The 24,031-nt window shown below is 46.7% G+C and overlaps 1 protein-coding gene across 1 annotated transcript in view; it reads left to right on the top strand.

Moving 5' to 3' along the window:
- LOC124142290 (leucine-rich repeat serine/threonine-protein kinase 1-like) overlaps window positions 1-16,694 on the top strand; it is a 77,357-nt gene extending 60,663 nt beyond the window's left edge. The window contains exons 20-33 of the mRNA XM_048392742.1: window positions 179-1,218; window positions 1,563-1,770; window positions 2,365-2,481; window positions 2,972-3,049; window positions 3,976-4,212; window positions 4,675-4,926; window positions 5,978-6,100; window positions 7,619-7,829; window positions 8,235-8,401; window positions 8,683-8,777; window positions 8,884-9,111; window positions 12,126-12,307; window positions 12,808-12,909; window positions 14,375-16,694. Of these exons, the coding sequence (XP_048248699.1) occupies window positions 179-1,218; window positions 1,563-1,770; window positions 2,365-2,481; window positions 2,972-3,049; window positions 3,976-4,212; window positions 4,675-4,926; window positions 5,978-6,100; window positions 7,619-7,829; window positions 8,235-8,401; window positions 8,683-8,777; window positions 8,884-9,111; window positions 12,126-12,307; window positions 12,808-12,909; window positions 14,375-14,805 (3,471 nt within the window). The 3' untranslated portion in view covers window positions 14,806-16,694. The remainder of the gene's footprint in view (window positions 1-178; window positions 1,219-1,562; window positions 1,771-2,364; window positions 2,482-2,971; window positions 3,050-3,975; window positions 4,213-4,674; window positions 4,927-5,977; window positions 6,101-7,618; window positions 7,830-8,234; window positions 8,402-8,682; window positions 8,778-8,883; window positions 9,112-12,125; window positions 12,308-12,807; window positions 12,910-14,374) is intronic.
- Window positions 16,695-24,031: the final 7,337 nt, after the last annotated feature.

Raw genomic sequence — 24,031 nt, 5'->3', positions numbered from 1 at the left:
GCCCAAGGGACGCAACTCTGTCCAGAGACTTGCAGTGCCTAAGTTGACTGGGCCACCCGTGCCACCATCAGGGTGAGGACATGACAAGGTACATGTGAATAGGTGGTGAATTATCACCCTGACATTCTTACCTTACCATCTGTAAAGATTAAAGTAAAATTATGTGTCTGAATTTCAGATTCCTCTGAGGAGACCTCAGGATGAAAACACTCAGGTCAAGAGAAGGTCAAGGCCCCTCACAACTGACGTGGTGTATGTGAGACCAGATAGTGTGAAGACACTCACTGTGGGAAAATCTACCTTTTATTCTGGTCCCCAGCAGTTTGACGAGTCGTCGAGTCGCCCTGACTCACGTGATCTTTTGCTCCTTGGAGTCAAGGCCACAAGTAACCCCATCTTTTCCTTCTGTCGTCTTTATTTCATGACCTACTTCCCGAGCGGGTTCTGGCCGAGACTCATCACACGGGTACTCGCGGACTCCTCGTTGTACCACTTTGCCATGAGTCTGTTCAAGCTCCCGGAGGAGTTGATGCAGCGCAGCCCAGGAATGAAGACCCTGTTCGACACAGAGCCAGAGTGGCGATGTTGGCAGACAGGTCTAATCCTCAACCACCTGGGATTTGAGATGCTCCGGATCCGTGAGGTCCTCTCTGACTCCACAATGGGCTTCTGTGACTATATGCAATGTAGGCTCAAGTGCAATGTGGAGTCAGAGTGGGCCTTTCTTGATGTGATGAACAGCAAGATTCTGGAGATTTCCTTACCAACAGACAGCCTTACCTTCCATCTCACTAACAAGGCCGGGCCCCAGATACAGACTCTTGACCCCACGAACAGGACCACTCTATTCAGGGATGACTCTGCAGCAGCCAAGCTCCTGGGCAAGCTCATTGAGCACATTGACAACCTCCTCCAGGACTGGTACCCCGAGATCGGTGAGGTGAGGTTCACCCAGAACTGTGAGGGGCGGTACCTCATCACTCGGATAGTGCTCTGTCCCCAGTGCCTCTACTCAGAAGTTCAAAGGCAGCGTAAAATGCATTCTGAGCTGGACAGTGATGCATGGTTCTGGATGAACCCTGAGGTGCCAAACCAGTGTTCGTCCATTTTCATCAGCCAGGGGGAGCCATCGGTGGCGGAAGAGGACGCAGAGAATGAGGATGAGGACGGGGAGGAGTCGGCGTCACATGGTGGTGGACAAGCAGAAGACAGGTCAAGGTCAGAAGATTTTTTCTTTTGAATATGAAGCAAATTATCACTCAAATTTACAATAATTACAATAATTAATTTTAGAATGCATTATTTCAGATGGATGAGGTTCCAGGAATGTGTTTTTTTGATAAACCTTGTTAACTTAAGGTCTTGGAGGCCATGGCAGATATAAATGTCAAGCTATCAAGTGTAGTGTCATTAAGGATTGACCAAGTTTCATCAGCTTAAACAATTCTTATTGTAAAATAGTCACCATGTTGTAATGAACGGCAATACGCTCATCTCAAAGTTTTCTTTTGATCGCTTTATGAAATAATTCCCCAAACAATGTCTTCATCTTTTGAATGTAGACTTCAAACAGGACAGGCAATCATATTTGACCGAGCACAACGGCGCCAGGAGACGGAAGCCATTATCTACAGCCACCTGGTGGAGCGTTGCATGCTGGACATGATGGAGGGTGTGAACATCTGCTGCCCCGTCCACGCCAGCGTGTCCCCCGCCCACCTACTCGGCGACCAAGGACAGAGCTACACCTTCTTCGTCGCACCGGACTTGGTGAGGAGACATGATTATACTACATGTTCTTCTTATCACAACTGTGGCCCTTAGTTCCCTTACCTCGCAGACTCAGAATACCCCTACACGTCATCTCTCCCTTTAGATCCATTCACCAGGAACCAGTTCTACAAAGCGATCTCAGTGCTATGACCGTCATCAGCCAATGTTAAAGTATGGGAGGAGCGATCACCTTAGCATTACCATCACTTTGTGGAAGGGGGCCCAGGGTATAGTAGCACAATGATCATTCACGTGGTGAATGGAATCAGGTGCATTATAAATGGATAGTTGTCATTATTATTATGATGATGATGATGATGATTATTATTATTATTATTATTATTATGATGATGATGATGATGATGATGATGATGATGATGGTGGCAAACCAAACAGCATCCATTTGTAGAATAAGACCCATCCATATTGTCATGAGGTTTGAGGAGATTCTGCTGTCAGTGTGGCTGATTGATGGAGGTTTCATAGGGATAGACTTCAGGTTAAATTCAAGTTTCAGCAAATAATAGTTTTGATGTGACAATTTAATCTTAACGCTTGTCATCAGGATAATATCTGCAATGTGTCTGTCAGGCTTTCCGCGATGTAGACAGGGAACTCCTGATCACAGAGACGGATAGACTGGACATCGGACGGGAACTTGGCAAAGGCACCTTTGGGAAGGTATTTGCTGGGAACCTGTTCAGGAAGGTTTGTACACTGGCATATACAGGGTGTTTTTGTTGTAAAGTGGCATTTACAGGGTGTTTTGTCGTACTCGTGCATTTACGGGGTGTTTTTGTCGTACTCGGGCATTTACGTTTTATTTTATTGTAAAGTGGCATTTACTGGGTGGTTTTGTTGTAAAGTGGCAAATACGGGGTGTTTTGTTGTAAAGTGGCATATACGGGGTGTTTTGTTGTAAAGTGACATTTTCTTGGTGGTTTTGTTGTTAGTTGGTCTAGGCATATAAAATACTTTTCAATTCTATGGTATCTTTTTAATTTCATGCCTACTTTATTGGGTTGCTGTGATAGGAGGAGATTCGGTAATTTGACGTCATCATTTTTCAGATACAATTAATGTCAGAGAGGACTTGATGATAGTCAATGCATTATATATTTTGTAATCTCTAACAACAACAACAACTAATAATACGAGAAGGTCATGTGACAAACCGTTGTACCTGTGTTGTGTCCAGGGAGAGGAGCCCGTCATACCAGTGGCAGTGAAGGTTCTGTTCAGTGGGACTCGAGAGGAAGCCAAACAGAAGCGGCAGGTACCGAGTCTCATCTTCACTTCTTTTCCGGTTTTTTTTTTGTGTTCACGTGCAACTCAAACTACTGTATACATCAGGGACGGTGGGGAAGTGGTAAAAGCGTTTGCTTGTCTTGCCGATGGCCCGGGTTCGATTCCCAATATGGGTACAATGTGTGAAGCCCATTTCTGGTGTCCCCCGCCGTGATATTGCTGGAATACTGCTAAAAGCGGCATAAAACACAACTCACTCACTCACTCACTGTGTACATCAGGAGTTCTTTGACACCATAGTTTAAGACAGGCTATAGCTTAATCGCCATAATGTGTAAAAAGTGAAAAAAAAGTGTTATTTTATGACAGCGTTATTGCTTACGGCAAACTTTATTCACAGGTGGCACTGCAATGTTCGTTAAACTATGACGTCAGGGCATTGTAACCACATTGTATGATGTAATAGCACTGTGTGTTGTTATCAACGAAATGTCGCCACCCATTACAAATTGAGGGAAGGGCCCATTTTTATAGATTTTCTCGAATGTGCAGACAAACATAGGGAAACTATGATGTAGTCTTTGTCAAGATGTTAAAATATTTACTATTATGCAAAACTGTCAACATGGTGAGGGTTGGCCCTACATACCTCTAGAGAAAGTGTGAATTTGGCAGTATAGACTTCAAGTGGAAGCAACAGAAATTGGCTGCAGGCATTGCTTGGAATCACACCCTTGTCCGTGGCAGGTCAAATGAATGCAGTAGTAGCATCAGGAATTGTTTGATAAGCATTACTTAGAAGCTGACGGGTGACAAAGTAGGCACAATTTATGGATAACAACTTCTTAAATTACTGTAAAGGCGACATTTCGGTATAGATCCTTATACCGTTGTCATGCAGGTTGTGTCTACTTGGTCAGTAGCATCATGACTCCTAACCGTCTGCTTCCACAGAGTATCGAGAGTCGGATGGACCGGGCCTGCCAGGCGTACCTCACGGCCAGACAGGAGATATCAATCCTTGAGAGTATCTCACACCCAAACATCGTCCCCATGCTGGGCCTAGCCACCCGGCCATTGTCCCTCATCCTTAGTCTGGCTCCCCATGGCTCCCTCGACTCGTCTCTCAAGATGCTGGACGAGACGGGACGCAGACTTCCCCTGTTTGTTATCAGGCAGATCATAGTGCAGGTCAGTCTACAAGTCGACAAATTACTCGGGACTAATGTCATTGTGTTACCACAGGTACAATATACTAGGGACTAATGTCATTGTTTCACCACAGGTACAATATACTAGGGACAATTGTCATTGTGTCACCGGGGGTACAATATGCTATGGACCAATGTCAGTGTGTCTCAGGGGTACAATATACTAGGGACTAATGTCAATGTGTCACCGGGGGTACAATATACTAGGGACTAATGTCAGTGTGTCACCGGGGGTACAATATACTAGGGACTAATGTCATTGTGTCTCAGGGTTACAATATACTAGGGACTAATGTCAATGTGTCACCGGGGGTACAATATACTATTATATGGACCAATATCAGTGTGTCTCAGGGGTACAATATACTAGGGACTAATGTCATTGTGTCACTGGGGGTACAATATACCAATCATGCTAATGTTAATGACACATTATGTCCAGGTGGCTCAAGCTCTGGCTTACCTCCATGACCGCAACATCATCTACCGTGACCTCAAGTCGGAGAACATTCTGGTGTGGTCACTGCCGCTGTCACCAGAGGCCAGCACTGCAGCACCCGTTGATGTGAAGTTGGCAGACTACGGGATCAGTCGCAGCGTCATGCCCACAGGTGCTAAAGGCTTTGGAGGAACACCACCCTTCATAGCGCCGGAAATACTGCAGCATGCTGGGAAGGATACCTACACAGAGAAGGTACAAGGTCCTGATTGGAGGAGTATTATCTCTGTATTTAAGTAACGGACATCTATGATCTGTTTGTTTGGTAGTTTGTTGTTTAACACCTCTCTGAGCAATATTCCATCTATATGGAAATAATAAAGTCTGGACCAGACAATCCAGTGATGGGTATTGTGAGCAATGATCCAGACCACCAGGGCACGACGACACACAATCAACCAAGTAACCGAGTCTGACCACATGATCCAGTTAGTCCCTTATGACCAGCTGCTGGGGACCAGTTTAACCCCGAATCTCCTCGAGTGACTGTCTGTGATGTCTCAAAGGGAACCTCATGTGTTAAGAAATGTATTTGCTGTGTGATCAGGAAGCACATGTCTCAAATAATCTGCAGAAAAAGTTACTACTTTGACCCCTGTGTAGGCAGGAGGCATAGGAGTGAGTGAGTGAGTATGGTTTATTGTCTGTTTTAGCAATATTCCAGCAATATAATGATTTGGGGACACCACAATTGGACTTCACACATTGTACCCATGTGTGAAATCAAACCTGTGTCTTCGGTGTCGCAAGCAAATGCTTTAACCACTGGGCTACCCCACTGTCCCCTTAGCCATAGGGGACAGCCAGGAACCCAAAAAATCTTTTGTTTTCACCTCTGTGTCACTCTCTTACATGTTATGGGGGTGGTCGGGTAGCCTAGTGGTTAAAGCGTTCGCTCGTCACATCGAAGACCCGGGTTCAATTCCTGACATGGGTACAATGTGTGAAGCCGATTTCTGTTTTTTTTAACCTCTGTGATATTGCTGGAATATTGCTAAAAGCGGCGTAACACCATACTCACTCACTCACTTCATGTTATGGACAGATATGCAGCTCTGCCTGGAGTAATTGCCTGGACCAATCCTTTTATCTATTTCTTTGTCTTACCTAAAATGCACTACATTGTCTCCACCAGACCTGAACCTGTGAGTTCTGTGTTGTAAATGTTTGGTGTAAATTGTATTCTATTGAAAATATCAGCTGTGGCTAATGCATTTTTTTAAGAAGATTCTCTTTCTTCCTGTAGGTGGACATTTTCTCGTTTGGGATGTGTATGTACGAGCTGATCACATGTCGCCAGCCGTTCTGCGACGTGAACAACCCAAGCACGCTGGTGTGTCAGGGTAGTCGGCCCACCATCACATCACAGGTACTCCTACAGCTAGTTGTGGAGAGTCTCCACGTACACCACATGGGCATGTAACACTCCTACAGCTAGTTGTGGAGCGGCTCCACGTACACCACATGGGCATGTAACACTCCTACAGCTAGTTGTGGAGAGTCTCCACGTACACCACATGGGCATGTAACACTCCTACAGCTAGTTGTGGAGCGGCTCCACGTACACCACATGGGCATGTAACACTCCTACAGCTAGTTGTGGAGCGGCTCCACGTACACCACATGGGCATGTAACACTCCTACAGCTAGTTGTGGAGCGGCTCCACGTACACCACATGGGCATGTAACACTCCTACAGCTAGTTGTGGAGCGGCTCCACGTACACCACATGGGCATGTAACACTCCTACAGCTAGTTGTGGAGAGTCTCCACGTACACCACATGGGCATGTAACACTCATACAGCTAGTTGTGGAGCGGCTCCACGTACACCACATGGGCATGTAACACTCCTACAGCTAGTTGTGGAGCGGCTCCACGTACACCACATGGGCATGTAACACTCCTACAGCTAGTTGTGGAGCGGCTCCACGTACACCACATGGGCATGTAACACTCCTACAGCTAGTTGTGGAGCGGCTCCACGTACACCACATGGGCATGTAACACTCCTACAGCTAGTTGTGGAGCGGCTCCACGTACACCACATGGGCATGTAACACTCCTACAGCTAGTTGTGGAGCGGCTCCACGTACACCACATGGGCATGTAACACTCCTACAGCTAGTTGTGGAGCGGCTCCACGTACACCACATGGGCATGTAACACTCCTACAGCTAGTTGTGGAGCGGCTCCACGTACACCACATGGGCATGTAACACTCCTACAGCTAGTTGTGGAGTGGCTCCACGTACACCACATGGGCATGTAACACTCCTACAGCTAGTTGTGGAGCGGCTCCACGTACACCACATGGGCATGTAACGTTAGTACCGTTTGTGTCTTTCCTGCTTAATGCAGCACTCAGCAATATTGCAGCTCTGTGACAGCCGACTCGAAATGATCGAGTCTGGAACAAACAATGCAGTAATTGACATCAAATCATGAGCATCGATCTACACAAGTGGGATACAATGACATCCATCAACCAAGTCATTGTTTATTTGTTTGTTTGTTTCTTTATTGTAAGTAATATTCCAGCTCTTTGACGGTGGTCTGTAAATAATCGATTCTGGACCAGACAATCCAGTGATTGATATCATGCAACAAGCATGGGTTGCTGAAGACCTATTCTAACACAGAATCTTCACGGGACTCATTCGGGCTCATTGACTTTATGTTATAAATGGCCTCATTTTATTAATTAGTCAAAATAGACACATGTCGCTTCTACAAAGCACATCAATACACAGGTGATGGGGGAATATAGTGTATGCAGGACCAGAGAAATATAGATGATGCCACAATGGTGTCGTAATCAGTCTATTTGAGACAACAGTAAACATTCAAAGCTAGTCTTGCACCGTTTTCTTACCTCTGTTTCACAGGAAGTGAACCTGTACCCGACCTGTATCCTTGACCTTATGTCTGTGAGCTGGTCTCAAGACCCCGAGGAACGTCCCTCCGCAGCAAGTATTGTGACCATCGCCCGCTCTCCCCTGTTCTGCCACCTCCGTGACGTTGTCTCTCTTGGCCAGGAGACCAAGATCCTATGTGGGTGCTCGGTACCTGCCAGGGAGGCCCACGACTTCACCCTGAGTATGTGACCTATTTCATATTAATCTTTTGAAATGTGTATGCAAAACTTAAGTAGAAGCATATCTCCCTAAATATCAATTAAACAGGCATGCTGGTTAAAGCATTCAATCTTCAATTCCATAAAAGGGGCGGTCGGGTAGCCTAGTGGTTAAAGCGTTAGCTCGTCACGCCGAAGACCTGGGTTCGATTCCTGACATCGGTACAATGTGTGAAGCCCATTTCTGGTGTCCCCCGCCGTGATATTGCTGGAATATTGCTAAAAGTGGCTTAAACCTCACTCACTCACTCACTCAATCAATTCCATAAAAAACAAATCAGTAAAAGTAAGTGTTAAAAAAGTCAAGCTATTTGATACTACAAATATTACAGAAGTGATCAATGACTTCTCCCCTATTGTCGCTGCAGGTGCCTCATCTCCTGGCTCCCCTGGCATCGACCCCGAGCTGCTGTCAGATTGCTCACAGTCGGAGCCCGAGACACGTGCTCAGATCTGGCTCAGTGTGTGTCTCGGCCCGCGATACTACATTGACATCCTGTCATATGACCGCTGGAGCCATTGTGTTGATAGCAAGGTAAGGGGACACGCACATAGTCTGATAATTGTGAAATGATATGTATTGCACTTGATTATACTGACTTATACCCAGTACTGACACTTCCATGCAGTACTGACACAGTACTGACACTTCCATGCAGTACTGACACAGTACTGACACTTCCACGCAGTACTGACACAGTACTGACATTTCCATCCAGTACTGACACTTAGACCCAGTACTGACACTTCCACCCAGTACTGACACTTGTACCAAGTACTGACACTGATATCCAGTGTTTATGATAATATTTTCAGACTATCCAACTGCCAGGAGCAGAAGTGACGGCCATGTCTGTCATCAACAGCTACGTGTGGTGTGTGGATGCAATTGGGAAAGTCATGGTGTTCAGGTGAGCTAAGTCTTCATGATCCCCTTCAGGATTCCACGGTGTAGTGAAATATTTCCTTGAGTTGGCATGTAGGTTTCACTGTATGACTGTGTCTGCTTGTCCTCAGCTCGGAGAGTCAGCAGCTTGTTCACTCCTTCAAGCTGCCAGTGATGATGGTTCCCCAGGTGCATGGCCTCTACTACGTCCCCACTGAACCGGCCATCATTGTCACGCTGAAGAATGGCAACATATTTGTGAGGAGCCAGCCCCAGCCTGGCCCACTGTCTGATTCCCACATGGACCTGTACCAGACAGCCAAGAGCTACAGTTCCTGCTGCATCAAGATGAGGGACAGGTGGGTGCAGGGAGGTACAGATGGGAGGGGGACAGGTGGGTGCAGGGAGGTACAGATGGGAGGGGGACAGGTGGGTGCTGGGAGGGGGACAGGTGGGAGGGGGACAGGTGGGTGCTGGGAGGGGGACAGGTGGGTGCTGGGAGGGGGACAGGTGGGAGGGGGACAGGTGGGTGCTGGGAGGGGGACAGGTGGGTGCAGGGAGGTACAGATGGGAGGGGGACAGGTGGGTGCAGGGAGGTACAGATGGGAGGGGGACAGGTGGGTGCAGGGAGGTACAGATGGGAGGGGGACAGGTGGGTGCTGGGAGGGGGACAGGTGGGTGCTGGGAGGGGGACAGGTGGGTGCTGGGAGGTACAGATGGGAGGGGGACAGGTGGGTGCTGGGAGGGGGACAGGTGGGTGCTGGGAGGGGGACAGGTGGGTGCTGGGAGGGGGACAGGTGGGTGCTGGGAGGTACAGATGGGAGGGGGACAGGTGGGTGCTGGGAGGGGGACAGGTGGGTGCTGGGAGGTACAGATGGGAGGGGGACAGGTGGGTGCTGGGAGGGGGACAGGTGGGTGCTGGGAGGGGGACAGGTGGGTGCAGGGAGGTACAGATGGGAGGGGGACAGGTGGGTGCTGGGAGGGGGACAGGTGGGTGCTGGGAGGGGGACAGGTGGGTGCTGGGAGGTACAGATGGGAGGGGGACAGGTGGGTGCTGGGAGGGGGACAGGTGGGTGCTGGGAGGGGGACAGGTGGGTGCTGGGAGGGGGACAGGTGGGTGCTGGGAGGGGGACAGGTGGGTGCTGGGAGGTACAGATGGGAGGGGGACAGGTGGGTGCTGGGAGGGGGACAGGTGGGTGCTGGGAGGTACAGATGGGAGGGGGACAGGTGGGTGCTGGGAGGGAGACAGGTGGGTGCTGGGAGGGGGACAGGTGGGTGCTGGGAGGGGGACAGGTAGGTGCTGGGAGGGAGACAGGTGGGTGCTAGGAGGGGGACAGGTGGGTGCTGGGAGGGGGACAGGTGGGTGCTAGGAGGGGGACAGGTGGGTGCTGGGAGAGGGACAGGTGGGTGCTAGGAGGGGGACAGGTGGATGATGGGAGGGAGACAGGTAGGTGCTGGGAGGGGGACAGGTGGGTGCTAGGAGGGGGACAGGTGGATGATGGGAGGGAGACAGGTGGGTGCTGGGAGGGGGACAGGTGGGTGCTAGGAGGGGGACAGGTGGATGATGGGAGGGAGACAGGTGGGTGCTGGGAGGGGGACAGGTGGGTGCTAGGAGGGGGACAGGTGGATGATGGGAGGGAGACAGGTGGGTGCTAGGAGGGGGACAGGTGGGTGCTAGGAGGGGGACAGGTGGATGATGGGAGGGAGACAGGTGGGTGCTGGGAGGGGGACAGGTGGGTGCTAGGAGGGGGACAGGTGGGTGCTGGGAGAGGGACAGGTGGGTGCTAGGAGGGGGACAGGTGGATGATGGGAGGGAGACAGGTAGGTGCTGGGAGGGGGACAGGTGGGTGCTAGGAGGGGGACAGGTGGATGATGGGAGGGAGACAGGTGGGTGCTGGGAGGGGGACAGGTGGGTGCTAGGAGGGGGACAGGTGGATGATGGGAGGGAGACAGGTGGGTGCTGGGAGGGGGACAGGTGGGTGCTAGGAGGGGGACAGGTGGATGATGGGAGGGAGACAGGTGGGTGCTAGGAGGGGGACAGGTGGGTGCTAGGAGGGGGACAGGTAGGTGCTGGGAGGGGGACAGGTGGGGGCTGGGAGGGGGACAGGTGGGTGCTGGGAGGGGGACAGGTAGGTGCTGGGAGGGAGACAGGTGGGTGCTGGGAGGGGGACAGGTAGGTGCTGGGAGGGGGACAGGTGGGTGCTGGGAGGGGGACAGGTAGGTGCTGGGAGGGGGACAGGTAGGTGCTGGGAGGGGGACAGGTAGGTGCTGGGAGGGAGACAGGTGGGTGCTGGGAGGGGGACAGGTAGGTGCTGGGAGGGGGACAGGTGGGTGCTGGGAGGGGGACAGGTAGGTGCTGGGAGGGGGACAGGTAGGTGCTGGGAGGGGGACAGGTAGGTGCTGGGAGGGAGACAGGTGGGTGCTAGGAGGGAGACAGGTAGGTGCTGGGAGGGGGACAGGTGGGTGCTGGGAGGGAGTCAGGTGGGTGCTGGGAGGGGGACAGGTGGGTGCTAGGAGGGAGACAGGTAGGTGCTGGGAGGGAGTCAGGTAGGTGCTGGGAGGGAGACAGGTGGGTGCTAGGAGGGAGACAGGTAGGTGCTGGGAGGGGGACAGGTGGGTGCTGGGAGGGAGTCAGGTAGGTGCTGGGAGGGGGACAGGTGGGTGCTGGGAGGGGGACAGGTTGATGATGGAGGTGGACAGGGGTGATGGGAGGGGGACAGGTAGGTGCTTGGATGGGAACAGGTGGATGATGGGAGGAGAATGGTAGGTGTTGGGAGGGGGACAGGTTGATGATGGAGGTGGACAGGGGTGATGGGAGGGGACAGTTAGGTGTTGGGAGGGGGACAGGTAGGTGTTGGGAGGGGGACAGGTTGATGATGGGAGGGGGACAGGTAGGTGTTGGGAGGGGGACAGGTAGGTGTTGGGAGGGGGGACAGGTGGGTGATGGGAGGGGGGACAGGTGGGTGATGGGAGGGGGACAGGTAGGTGTTGGGAGGGGGACAGGTTGATGATGGAGGTGGACAGGGTGGTGCTGGGAGGGGGACAGGGTGGTGCTGGGAGGGGAACAGGTGGGTGCAGGGAGGGCAACAGGTGGATGTTGTGAGGGGGACAGGTGGATGATGGAGGGGGACAGGTGGATGATGGAGGGGGACAGGTGGAAGATGGGAGGGGAACAGGTGGGTGCAGGGAGGGCAACAGGTGGATGTTGTAAGGGGGACAGGTAGATGATGGAGGGGGACAGGTAGGTGCTGGGAGGGACACAGGTAGATCCTGGAAAGAGGACAGGGCAGACGGGTTGAATTCTCTAATCAAGAAATATGGGATAGGCTGGTGTACTACCTTCTGTACTGACAGATGTTTGGTGTTGCTGCAGGTACGAGATATGGCTGGGTCAGGACGGCGGCAAGGTCGACGTGTGGGATGTACATGAACACCGGGTCTTGGAGACGCTGAGTCACCCGGAACCCATGGCCACCAACAAGTGCTGCAAGTTCCTGGTGGCGGCCAAGATCCCAGGGTCTGAGGACACACTTGTGTGGTCGTATGTCTACCCGGGTAGGGTGTTCATTCTCACATGTTCCTGTAATCAGTATCAGTCAGACTTAGGTATTTCCAAGCTCATATTCACCCTGTAATAATCCTTGGTTTGGCAGCTTGCTGTGGGTAAATGTCTAAGACCTGCATCACTTTGGGCTTTCTTCACACATAAGGCTGGCATGTAATGATAGGACTGAAATAATGTTGGAAGCGACCTCACTCACTCACCTTTGAACAAAAAATAAATTGGATATACAGTGAAACTTCACTTATCCAGACATGAAGACGGATGTGAAACATGACTTTCTCTCAATCTAGTGCAGATCTTGTGTCATTACACAATATAATCAGACAATATAATCAAATTGATTGCCTCAATAATATTTTACATCAACAGATGCTTGGATGATCAATGTTTCACGATAGCAAGTCATGAGTCAAGTCAATAAAACAAGTGCAGTAAGTTTGAATACTAAAGAATGTGTGTGTCAACTGTGTTTACTGTCCTACCTGTGCAGGTGTGCTGGTGTATCGCTGGGACGTGAAGACGCGGGCGGTTGTCGAGACACTGGACTGTTCCAGGGTAGCGCCATCTACTGAGTCCCCCAACAGGAGCTCAGGTGAGCATCCTCATCTTCAGGTTATCTCCTGCTCAGCTCCAGTCAGGATACCAGGACCTGGGGCTGTAGTTGGAAACATTCTCAGAATCAAAAGTTACTCCTAAGTGTAGAATATATTGAGAATTCTCTAAGAGGTACTCTTAGTGTAAGAATTTACTAAAGACCTTGTTATAAAACCTCTTTAGACAAAAGATTACTCTAAGAATGAGCAAAGTTAAGAGTGATCACAGAGGACTCCTAAGTCAACTCAAGACTTTTCGGGCTACCTTTAGAATACAGCACCTCACAAGCTCCGACGTTCATACAGTAGCCCTCAGGTTCATTCTCCAATGAACTCAAACAAAGTGAAAGTCAATTCTTATCATTTTTTATATCACTATTTTTTCCTCAAAGGACATGTGTATGTGTGACTTCATGTTTACACTGACAGCCATACAACAACCAGCTATATCGCGGAATAAAATAGTTCCCTTAAAACGAGTGGTGACATGAGCGTATGTATGCTCAACAGGGACAACTTTTGTATATCTGTAAACAAATGCACTCAAATAATATCTTCATTAGATGAGAAAGGTCTGTTAAGAACTCACCCAGTAAGTCAGTCACAATGAGAGCACGTCGTAATACATTTACATCAAGTACAAGACATCAAAATGGGCGACACAATAAAGGTGACGGGAGGGATTTCAGAAGTTGTTAAGAACCTGTGGCGGTTACAGGTTTTAGTCATCATTGATCAACTAGCCGATCATTGAAAGGTGATTGTAAAGATGTTTCCAATAGATACCCAGGTAAATTCATAGATTGCTGTAGACTGTCACTGTAGTCTAGACACGGATCGAGTAGAAAGTAAAATACTTTGGGTGTGCTTTTCTTTGTTTTGTTCTCTAGGACGGGTCGTAGCAAGGATATTCGTGAATAATCATGCAGTCCAACTCTCTGACATTTCTCAATGTATACTGGAATACTGAGTTCGAGATTAAATGCCCTAAATGATGAGAAATGTTTCTGAGTTTATTCATGCAAGGGAATTCCCAGGAGTGTGGGAGCAGTCCATCAGTGTGTACGTCATTTCAAGAATAAATTCTGTGTGAACGTCAAAATGTGTCATTCATACACTTATGAACTTCAGTTTCGTGGTCATGTGACCGACACCTTGTCCAATGGAATAGCCGTATATTGTGTAAACTTCACATTAAAAAATTATTTGCATGTATACAGGAACGTATAATGTTCCCCCATCACCGACCCACCTATACACTCGATCCCTGGCAGCAAAATTTATAGATGTAACCTATAGATCACGGCAAAAAATAATTATAATTACCCGGTACCTCTATCTAAATTCGTATTTCACATCTTTAAAGTTAAATTATAAACAGTTTCAGGGCGATCATCTTGTAATAATAGTTGTGTAATACAACGACAAAAAACTATTTCAGTCAATGTTTTCCTTTCTCCACAGGCCAGAATTCTTCCAACAAGTATCAGGTGACCGCCATGAATGTCCTCGGGAGCTATCTGTACCTGGGTACAACATGGGGCAATGTCATCGTTGCCGACTCCGCCACGCTCAAACCCCTCAGTATGTTCAAGTGCCACTGTGCGAAGGAGTTTTATATCAGAAGCATCTTTCCCTTACTGTCTGAAGAAGGAGCTGTTCAGTCAGATGACTCTTTCTGTAGTCCCGGCATTGTCACTCTTGGAAGAGGATATATCGATATCATCAAAGAATCAAAAGCACCATCTCCTAAATCTCTTGCGGAGAGCGATCCCCCTGACCTTGAGAGTAGACCTAGAACTACGACCTTGACGCAGGACTTGATGTCGCGAGACCCAACCCTCCACCACAACTTTGTTCTGTCATGGTGGGCCCGGGGTTGGGAGCTGTTCTGAAGACAAGGGAGCTTACTCTTGGCAGTCTTTGACCTAGAGGTGTTAGTGGGACAAGACAGGAGCATCAGGGTGTAAACAGTGAATGACGGCATGTTACTGTCCCCCCAAGACTGTGCAATGGACACACAAATCTACACTGTTTTCTGTGTCGTTTGAATGAAACGGTGCCAGGTCTCGTCTAAATGACCTACTTACACATTCTTCTACAATTTGATGGAATAACAATTCTCAAGATCAAATGTCATCACACAAAATTGCTGACTCAGTTAATTCTCATGATCAAAGGTTGACACACAAGATCAATGGTTGACACACAAGATCAATGGTTGACCACATGGAAGGGATTTTACCAGCATAGAACCCATGTTAATCCACGCTTAATAATTATGTAGAAGACCTGAGATGTTTTCCATACCAGGGCCCTGTCTTAAATGTGATCTGAGAGCTTCCCAGTCCATACCCCTATACTTACCAGTGCATGGACTTGTCTTTGGGACCTGGACAATGAGTTTTACATGAAAGTTCTTTATGAACTATAAAGCTATTTATACATGATCTATTAATTTACCTCTACCCGTGCAATAAGTGTTGTTATTTCATAATGGAACTGTTACATCACTGTTATTCCGTATATTGTACACATGTATATGTATGTATACTAGCAGCCCTAGACTACAGGCTACCTTCAACTTACTGTTTAGTTACTGCATCATTTTATTTATATCATTTTGACATGCATTTAACGCAAATTGTTTGTATATGATCAGTTGAAGTGCTACAGTTTTGTTTATTTATTGCTGATTTTGCTTCCAGTGTACAGAAACTATCAACAGATTCACTCCTAATTTAAAATATTGGCCTTATTAAATATTTTAAAGTGTTCATTTGCAGAAGTGATTTATGTACATAATTCTGAGTTATTTAATGTGTTAAGTAACCGCTTGTTGATTATTCATTCCATACATCTTGTGGTGCAGCTATTCCATGTAATATTGGTACAAAGACATTGTGTACATTCTCTGTGTTAGTGTTCAAGTTCATGCTAATGTTGTAACTGTGGACTCTTGTGAACAATTATTATGTACATCCTAAGCCTTCTTAGGCCTAGACTTTTTTTGTTTGGTTTATGGATTTATTTCCTCAAAATGTTAAATAGGTAGGAGTAGGAATTTGTCATAATTTGTAGTGTTTTGAATTTTTTAACATAAATTTTCAACAGGTTTTAATTTTAGTATTTTAAATAATTTACTTATATTGATAGCAACAGTAAATGAGTTTTGAAAAAAATCTTTTTAATTATTTCTTGTCAGCGGAGAAAAAACCACTGCTTTTCATTTATTTTTTTCACATTTCAACTTTTGGGAGTTGGCCAATTTGTAAACCAAATACATGTACATAAAAGTCTGACCTTGAAAGTCAGTACATATACATGTTACTGTAAAAATACTGAACATCGCGCATGTAATTGCCATTTATTTTTCCCAAATAAACGATTGACCCAAACAACTTCATACCCCAAAAATATATAAAATACCAATAATTAATTTTGTTCAACTGACCCAAGCTGTTCGGTTAAAATCCATGAAACATTAAATAAGAAAAAGTGTGGCCTAATGCAGCTGTTTAAGTTATAATTGACATTTTTTCGAATCAGTGTAAAGATCTGTGGTTGACTACGAAAGTATCAACGTGAAAGCAGAAGCGGAATAGGATTTCTACAAGTACCAATAATCTGTGTGGGAGCACAGACCATGTGTAAATAGTTTAACAAACATTGTGAAAATTATCATGTGAAGGAAGGAGTCCCGCAATGTCAGCGGACTCAATAGTTTCTCACATTGTATACACCAAATGCTTTGAGAATTAAACACTGTCTGGTTGACCCTCAATGTCGTCTTTGTATTATGTGTTTCTGGGTCATGCAGGCCAGAATAGGTCTCCAGCAACCCATGCTTGCCGTAAAAGGCAACTCTGCTTGGCGACTAGCAGGATTGGTGGTCAGGCTTGCTGACTTGGCTGCGTGGATCGATGCTCGTAATGTCAATCACTGGATTGTCTGGTCCAGACTCGATTATTTACAGACCAACATCATATAGCTGGAATATTGCCGAGTGTGGCATTAAACAACAAACAAACAAACAAAGTTTTCAACCTATGCATCAGATCCGTACATATCGCTCAATTGTAGAGGTCATCATACCTTGACAGACATTGCATTTGGTGAATGGTTGAATTTGACAGATATGACAATCCATTTAACCAAACATTATTTGTTGACAATTCCTATGCAAACATTGGTCAAGTCTGATAATCAGCAGAATCAGTTAAGACAAAGATTACATATGATAATGATAAAAACTTTGTACTCATTTTGGAATAACAACTTCCAACATATTTATTGATAAATTAAATTTATCTGATAAATGTGAAAATTCAACAAAGTCACATGCTCCAATCTCAAATGAGATCTTTCACTCCAATTCGATCCTTCTTCTTGGCCTTGACAGATCATGTCTTAAAATGTCTGCAAAACAATTCCCACAGGCTCTTAAGGATATGTACTAGCACCACGTAGTTGAAACATCAATTTCTAACAAAACCTTAAAGCACTTACAGGACAGAAATGAGACGCATGCTTCAATTCAACACAAGTCAGAAAGTTTAAGTATACAGCAAGGGCAACAACCATTTTTTCATCAAACTTCAACATTTGTGTAGGCAGCGTGTGTTTTGGTCAGCAGGTTCCCTCATCTCCTGATGTTCCATCTCCAGCCTTAACCCAACCTCACATATGCAGTCACATGGGGGCTAGTTGAATAAGCGCCCTCATGTACTGATGTTCCACCACCAGTCTTGGCCCGCAGGTGCCCTCATCTACTGATGTTCCACCACCACTCTTGGCCTGCAGGTGCCCTCATGTAATGATGTTCAACCACCAGTCTTGGCCCGCAGGTGCCCTCATGTACTGATGTTCCACCACCAGTCTTGGCCCGCAGGTGCCCTCATCTACTGATGTTCCACCACCAGTCTTGGCCCGCAGGTGCCCTCATCTACTGATGTTCCACCACCAGTCTTGGCCCGCAGGTGCCCTCATGTACTGATGTTCCACCACCAGTCTTGGCCCGTAGGTGCCCTCATGTACTGATGTTCCACCACCAGTCTTGGCCTACAGGTGCCCTCATCTACTGATGTTCCACCACCAGTCTTGGCCAGCAGGTGCCCTCATGTACTGATGTTCAACCACCAGTCTTGGCCAGCAGGTGCCCTCATCTACTGATGTCCCACCACCAATCTTGGCCAGCAGGTGCCCTCATGTACTGATGTTCAACCACCAGTCTTGGCCAGCAGGTGCCCTCATGTACTGATGTTCAACCACCAGTCTTGGCCAGCAGGTGCCCTCATGTACTGATGTTCAACCACCAGTCTTGGCCCGCAGGTGCCCTCATCTACTGATGTTCCACCACCAGTCTTGGCCCGCAGGTGCCCTCATCTACTGATGTTCCACCACCAGTCTTGGCCCGCAGGTGCCCTCATCTACTGATGTTCAACCACCAGTCTTGGCCCGCAGGTGCCCTCATCTACTGATGTTCCACCACCAGTCTTGGCCCGCAGGTGCCCTCATCTACTGATGTTCAACCACCAGTCTTGGCCCGCAGGTGCCCTCATCTACTGATGTTCCACCACCAGTCTTGGCCCGCAGGTGCCCTCATCTACTGATGTTCAACCACCAGTCTTGGCCCGCAGGTGCCCTCATCTACTGATGTTCCACCACCAGTCTTGGCCAGCAGGTGCCCTCATCTACTGATGTTCAACCACCAGTCTTGGCCCGCAGGTGCCCTCATCTACTGATGTTCCACCACCAGTCTTGGCCCGCAGGTGCCCTCATGTACTGATGTTCAACCACCAGTCTTGGCCCGCAGGTGCCCTCATCTACTGATGTTCAACCACCAGTCTTGGCCCGCAGGTGCCCTCATCTACTGATGTTCCACCACCAGTCTTGGCCCGCAGGTGCCCTCATCTACTGATGTTCAACCACCAGTCTTGGCCCGCAGGTGCCCTCATCTACTGATGTTCTACCACCAGTCTGGGCCAGCAGGTGCCCTCATCTACTGATGTTCAACCACCAGTCTTGGCCCGCAGGTGCCCTCATCTACTGATGTTCCACCACCAGTCTTGGCCCGCAGGTGCCCTCATGTACTGATGTTCAACCACCAGTCTTGGCCCGCAGGTGCCCTCATCTACTGATGTTCAACCACCAGTCTTGGCCCGCAGGTGCCCTCATCTACTGATGTTCAACCACCAGTCTTGGCCAGCAGGTGCCCTCATGTACTGATGTTCCACCACCAGTCTTGGCCCGCAGGTGCCCTCATCTACTGATGTTCAACCACCAGTCTTGGCCCGCAGGTGCCCTCATCTACTGATGTTCCACCACCAGTCTTGACCAGCAGGTGCCCTCATCTACTGATGTTCCACCACCAGTCTTGGCCCGCAGGTGCCCTCATCTACTGATGTTCCACCACCAGTCTTGGCCCGCAGGTGCCCTCATGTACTGATGTTCCACCACCAGTCTTGGCCCGCAGGTGCCCTCATCTACTGATGTTCAACCACCAGTCTTGGCCCGCAGGTGCCCTCATCTACTGATGTTCCACCACCAGTCTTGGCCCGCAGGTGCCCTCATCTACTGATGTTCAACCACCAGTCTTGGCCAGCAGGTGCCCTCATGTACTGATGTTCAACCACCAGTCTTGGCCCGCAGGTGCCCTCATGTAATGATGTTCCACCACCAGTCTTGGCCCGCAGGTGCCCTCATCTACTGATGTTCCACCACCAGTCTTGGCCCGCAGGTGCCCTCATCTACTGATGTTCCACCACCAGTCTTGGCCCGCAGGTGCCCTCATCTACTGATGTTCCACCGCCAATCTTGGCCCACAGGTGCCCTCATGTACACTGACTGCATGTTGGATTGTTTTTTACTGAAACGCATCACAACACTTGTCTCAAATAAACAAAGGGTGATGTGGTATGAGCATTTAATCCTCACATGGGTACAATGTGAAAGCACACACGTAGCCTGCCAAGATATTTATGCAATAATGCTAAAAATAGCAAACTATTACTGAAGACAAACCATTGAAGCAATTACAATAATAGATTTATTTTGTCAAACTTTGTCACAATGCAATGTCTACCATACAAATACAAGCATACATGTCCACAAGCGCCCAAATTCGGTCACATTTCATAAAATTTCTTTACTTCAAATTCATTAAAATTCAACAAGAAACAATCTCAGTAATTAAATGCTACTGTGTTTTAATCTCAACAATATCATGTGCAACAACATGCTTAAAACCCTTCTTACTATGCTGTACAGATCCTGTGTTCACTACTTTATTTGCACGTCTTTCACAGAATAGGAAATGTAAACACATTCTCAGTACATATCAAGGATGTATCGACCGCCTGCGTGGTCTTGTTGTAGACGAAAGCGGAAAGTCCGGGGTTCAATCCCTGGCCGCGTCATATCAAAGATGTTAAAAGATGGTACTTGTTACCTTGTCTGGTGCTGGGCATTAAGGGGCTAAAACAAGGACTGGTCTGAGTGGGGTATCCATGTTAAACTGCGGCATGGTATCTCAGTGGGCTAGCATTGTAAAATCAGCATCAGTCCGTACTAGTACAAGCAGACACACACATAAACACATGCGACGTTAAACCCCATTTCACCTCACCTCAAGGATGTTCAGTGATACATAGATGTATCAGCATTACATAGATATATTTGATACACATCCGGGATTTAGCGGCAATAAAGTGACCTTGTCAGTATGTATCAGGGATGTATCTACCACTCCAGACCTCCTACATACATATGATGGATGTATTGTCTAGACTGGAGTAGGCAACTGGTAACAGATTAGTAAAGCTGGGCTCTTACTGGATGTAAGCTATAGAGAACACTTTGTATTCACCCTGTCGATCACATAACACATTTTAAACAAATAACAGCATATAACCCCCTATGATAGCTACTCCTTGTAATCAGGGTACTATGTGGTACAGTAAACTACGGTTATAACAAACTCAAAGGTACTAATTTTAGTCTGTTATAGCCATAGTTCGTTATAAGCATATATACAGCATAACTACAGCAAATAGTCAGGAGCAAAACAGTCAGTTCGTTATATCCGACAGTTCGTTATAAGCGTGTTCGTTATAACCGTAGTTTACTGTATACCATTACATGGCCCACACCACAACCCTTCACCTGAATATCAGCTGAACTCATATTGGTGTCTGGCTCATATCGGTAGGACAAGAAGAATGCCCAATAACCTCAAAGAGTCCTCATCATATATCATGACAGTAGCCTATGACTTTCTGAAGCAAATGACAACTTCACAACTTGTAAATCAAGTTGACAACCGAGCTGCAATATTCCTGTGACCACGCGATATCTCTAACACACATTGTGGTAAGCACTAGAGATGTTCCTACCTAACAATTAAACATGAAATGTTTTCACTTGTCCATTATGTATATTCTGTATATATATAACTCCTCTCTTCTGTCTTTAAGCAATGGCTCTTGTGATAAATGAACTATTTGTGACTTCAATGCAAAATAAGATTTACAAATAACATGTAAACGTAGCAGAAGACTAGACCATAACACAAGTGCTGACACAATACTGTAAGATGTGACATGCTGATAGCTCATGAACTCATGTATTCACTATAGTATTTACTCACAAGACTGATAGGCAATATATGATATATATCCCAGTGAGTCCATATATACCGGTAAGTCATATATATCATACATACAATGCAGGAGTGACAAACAGTTTCAATGCCTCGGCCATGTATAAAATATGATATCTCGTGTTCATCTTTAGGGTCTGGATCCACTTGCACAAAACTATCTTAGCGCCACGACTATCCTAGACTCATGTGAGAGCATGGAAGTTAGATCATCATTGCGCTAAGATGGCTTTGTGGACCGGGTCCTGGCCTGTCCCATCTTCCAACATGTCAGCCCTACTTGCTGCTCCAGACACTCGGCAAGACGGACCAAACATGCCAGGTACTTAACGCTGCTGTGTATCCCAACATGCTCCACATGCTCTTCGCATCCTGCATACAAAGGATCACTCCTTCTTGCACCCAAAAAGTCGAGATATATTGTACCAGCTTGTTAAAACCGGAATCCTTATGAACCTCTTCCATACAACCAATAGTTGTGTGACCACCAGCGTCTTAAAGCTACAACACTCTCCTACCCAGAGTTCCATGCGACCAGCATAGTACCTCTGCCACAGGCTGGCGCCATGTGACAATTCCTCACATCTTAAAAAGTCCATTCAAGAAATTGCATATGTTTTTCATTGGTTCATTTTTAACACGTCTACATATCTAGATAAACATATGTCATAGAATGGTTAACTTTCATTGAGAAAATATCCTAAATCGTGAAAAACTATTTCCTTTTGCGTAGTTATCTTACGTTTACAATGGTTGTATGGCTCAACATGCTGTCATTGACGCCCCACAGAGAGCTAGCGATACGGTCACTTTGATGTGTAAATATGTATTGTCATGCAACTAACTTTCGCAGTTGTAGTAGCATATCTATATAATTATGCAAAACAATATGTAAAGCACTCCAAAATACTTGCATTAGTCCGTTCCATACTGATTTCTGAAAAAGCGTGTTCGTTTACAAAAGTATGGTCACGTGATATGCAAATTAGCCTGTGGCAATGGTGTTATGCTAAGTCACCACTGTGCCGTAGTGTGAAAGCTACAACTGTCTGAACTGTCAGAACTGTGTTAACTGCAACTCCCCTACCTTATCTCAGACTAAAGTCTCATACCTTGACAAAGACTTACGTAGTCTTATCCATTCATGGAACACGGAACTCACACCTTATCGTACATTTATGAGTCTCTATGCAGAAAATGTAACTCCCACATCTTAACATAGACATACAATTGTCCTTTCACTTCATTGAATATGTGACATTCATACTTAAAGATAGACTTACAGTTGTCTTATCTTGCCATGGAATACGTAGCTCCTATACCTTAACACAGATTAATGACTTACACACGTCCTGTATCTCATTGTGACGCTGGCTTTGTGCCACGAGGATCCTGTTTACATCATGCAAACTTGGAAACAATAAGTGTTGGAAACAAAATACATCACATCTTCATAAAAATATAATCAATCTTAAATTACCATTATACTGGCATACAATGGGACCAAATATCAAGATGTGAATATATATATATATACATACACAATCAGTTACCGGGTATAGGAGAAAAGGTACAGATAATCACCGTGAGGGCTGTGAGAGTATGCGAGAATTACCAAACTTAACCCACCTGTTCATAAAATGGCCTGGTCTGACAAGAAAGTAAAATTGATAGTTTGGACCCTTTCCTCTAAAAAAGGCTGATCAGCCCCTGGATTCTCTTCAGGGAGTCATCATTATGAAAATTATGGCAACTATTTTTAAATAGTACTTTTTATCATCATAGTAAAATCAAACAATAGTTATCATTGTGTATAATTCTAAGAATACTACCTCTATTACATCAAAGCCACAAATTCCCATTTTGGCAATAATCACACTATACAATCTTTAGATTTTTTCGACAGACGTCCTCTTCACTGCCAATTATCCCATGGTCTTGAGGTTAACCCTATCCCTTGTCAAAATGCATCTGCGCATGCGCAAGGCGGGAAACATCACTTCTTTCCAATAACCTTCATCGACTAGATGTAAGATATATTGGGGAGGTGGGAGGGACTATTTCCTGATGTAATAGAGGTAGTATTCTTAGAATTATACACAATGATAACTATTGTTTGATAATTCCTGCGAATATCCTACCTCTATTACATCATAGCCAGTATTTACAGGAGGGACAGGTGGGATCTTGTCATCTAGTACTCCCGGATAATTGGCAGCATTAAAGTAAGGGAAACACATAGGCACAACGGGGTATGACTCAATGCCAGACTTCCTGATTTCACCCTTGGCAAACCTGCAGAAGACTTGGCACTTGTGGCGTCCTTCCCGTTTTATGATCTCATGATTGTTACCTGTTTTTGGTGGATATTTGACCTTATTTATATGATTCCCTCTCCGGTTAATGACCTTTCTGACGTCACTTCCGGTTCTGAGAGCATTTATGATGACACTATTGGTTTA

Source organism: Haliotis rufescens, unplaced genomic scaffold (assembly GCF_023055435.1).
Source record: "Haliotis rufescens isolate VD_foot unplaced genomic scaffold, xgHalRufe1.0.p SCAF_11, whole genome shotgun sequence".
Classification (NCBI taxonomy): Eukaryota; Metazoa; Mollusca; class Gastropoda; order Lepetellida; family Haliotidae; genus Haliotis; species Haliotis rufescens.
Note: the sequence above shows the minus strand (reverse complement) of the source record. Positions and strands in the feature narration are given on the sequence as shown.